General features: G+C 54.1%; 1 protein-coding gene across 5 annotated transcripts in view; it reads right to left on the bottom strand.

Annotated features, from left to right (window-relative positions):
- Positions 1 to 667, bottom strand: part of LOC110390439 (prestalk protein-like) — a 5,718-nt gene extending 5,051 nt beyond the window's left edge. For 3 of the 5 annotated variants that reach the window (XM_021381759.1, XM_021381758.1, XM_021381757.1), the window contains exon 1: positions 1 to 667. In XM_021381759.1, coding sequence (XP_021237434.1) covers positions 1 to 655 — 655 coding nt within the window. In that variant the 5' untranslated portion in view covers positions 656 to 667. The other 2 variants (XM_021381760.1, XM_021381761.1) reach the window with 2 other exon arrangements.
- Between the last annotated feature and the right edge of the window lie 6 nt (positions 668 to 673).

Raw genomic sequence — 673 nt, 5'->3', positions numbered from 1 at the left:
GTCCCTTTGCACATCCACATGTCATTGCAAGTCCAAGTGTCGTTGCAGGTCCCGGTTGCGTTGCACACCCCCGTCCCTTTGCACATCCATGTGTCCTTGCAAGTCCAAGTGTCATTGCAGGTCCCGGTTGCATTGCACACCCCAATCCCTTTGCACATCCATGTCTTGTTGCAAGTCCTAGTTGCATTGCACACCCCCGTCCCTTTGCACATCCACATCTCGTTGCAAGTCCAAGTGTCGTTCCAAGTCCCGGTTGCATTGCACACCCCAATCCCTTTGCAAGTCCCGGTTGCATTGCACATCCCAATGCTGTCGCACACCCCCGTCCCTTTGCACACCCAGGTGTTGTTGCACATCCACATGTTGTTGCAACGGCAAGTGTCATTGCAGGTCCCAGTTGCATTGCACAACCCTGTCCCTTTGCACATCCACGTCTTGTTGCAAGTCCAAGAGTCGTTGCAGGTCCCGGTTGCATTGCACACCCCCGTCCATTTGCACATCCACATGTCGTTGCAAGTCCAAGTGTTGTTGCAGATCCCGGTTGCATTGCACTCTCCAATCCCTTTGCACATCCAGGTGTCGTTGCACATCCATGTCTTGTTGCAAGTCCCAGCTGCATTGCACACCCCAATCCCTTTGCAAGTCCCGGTTGCATTGCACACCCCCGTCCCTT

Source organism: Numida meleagris, unplaced genomic scaffold (genome assembly GCF_002078875.1).
Source record: "Numida meleagris isolate 19003 breed g44 Domestic line unplaced genomic scaffold, NumMel1.0 unplaced_Scaffold1067, whole genome shotgun sequence".
In the NCBI taxonomy this organism is placed as follows: domain Eukaryota; kingdom Metazoa; phylum Chordata; class Aves; order Galliformes; family Numididae; genus Numida; species Numida meleagris.
The sequence above is the reverse complement of the archived record's forward strand: the minus strand, read 5'-3'. Positions and strand labels throughout refer to the sequence as shown.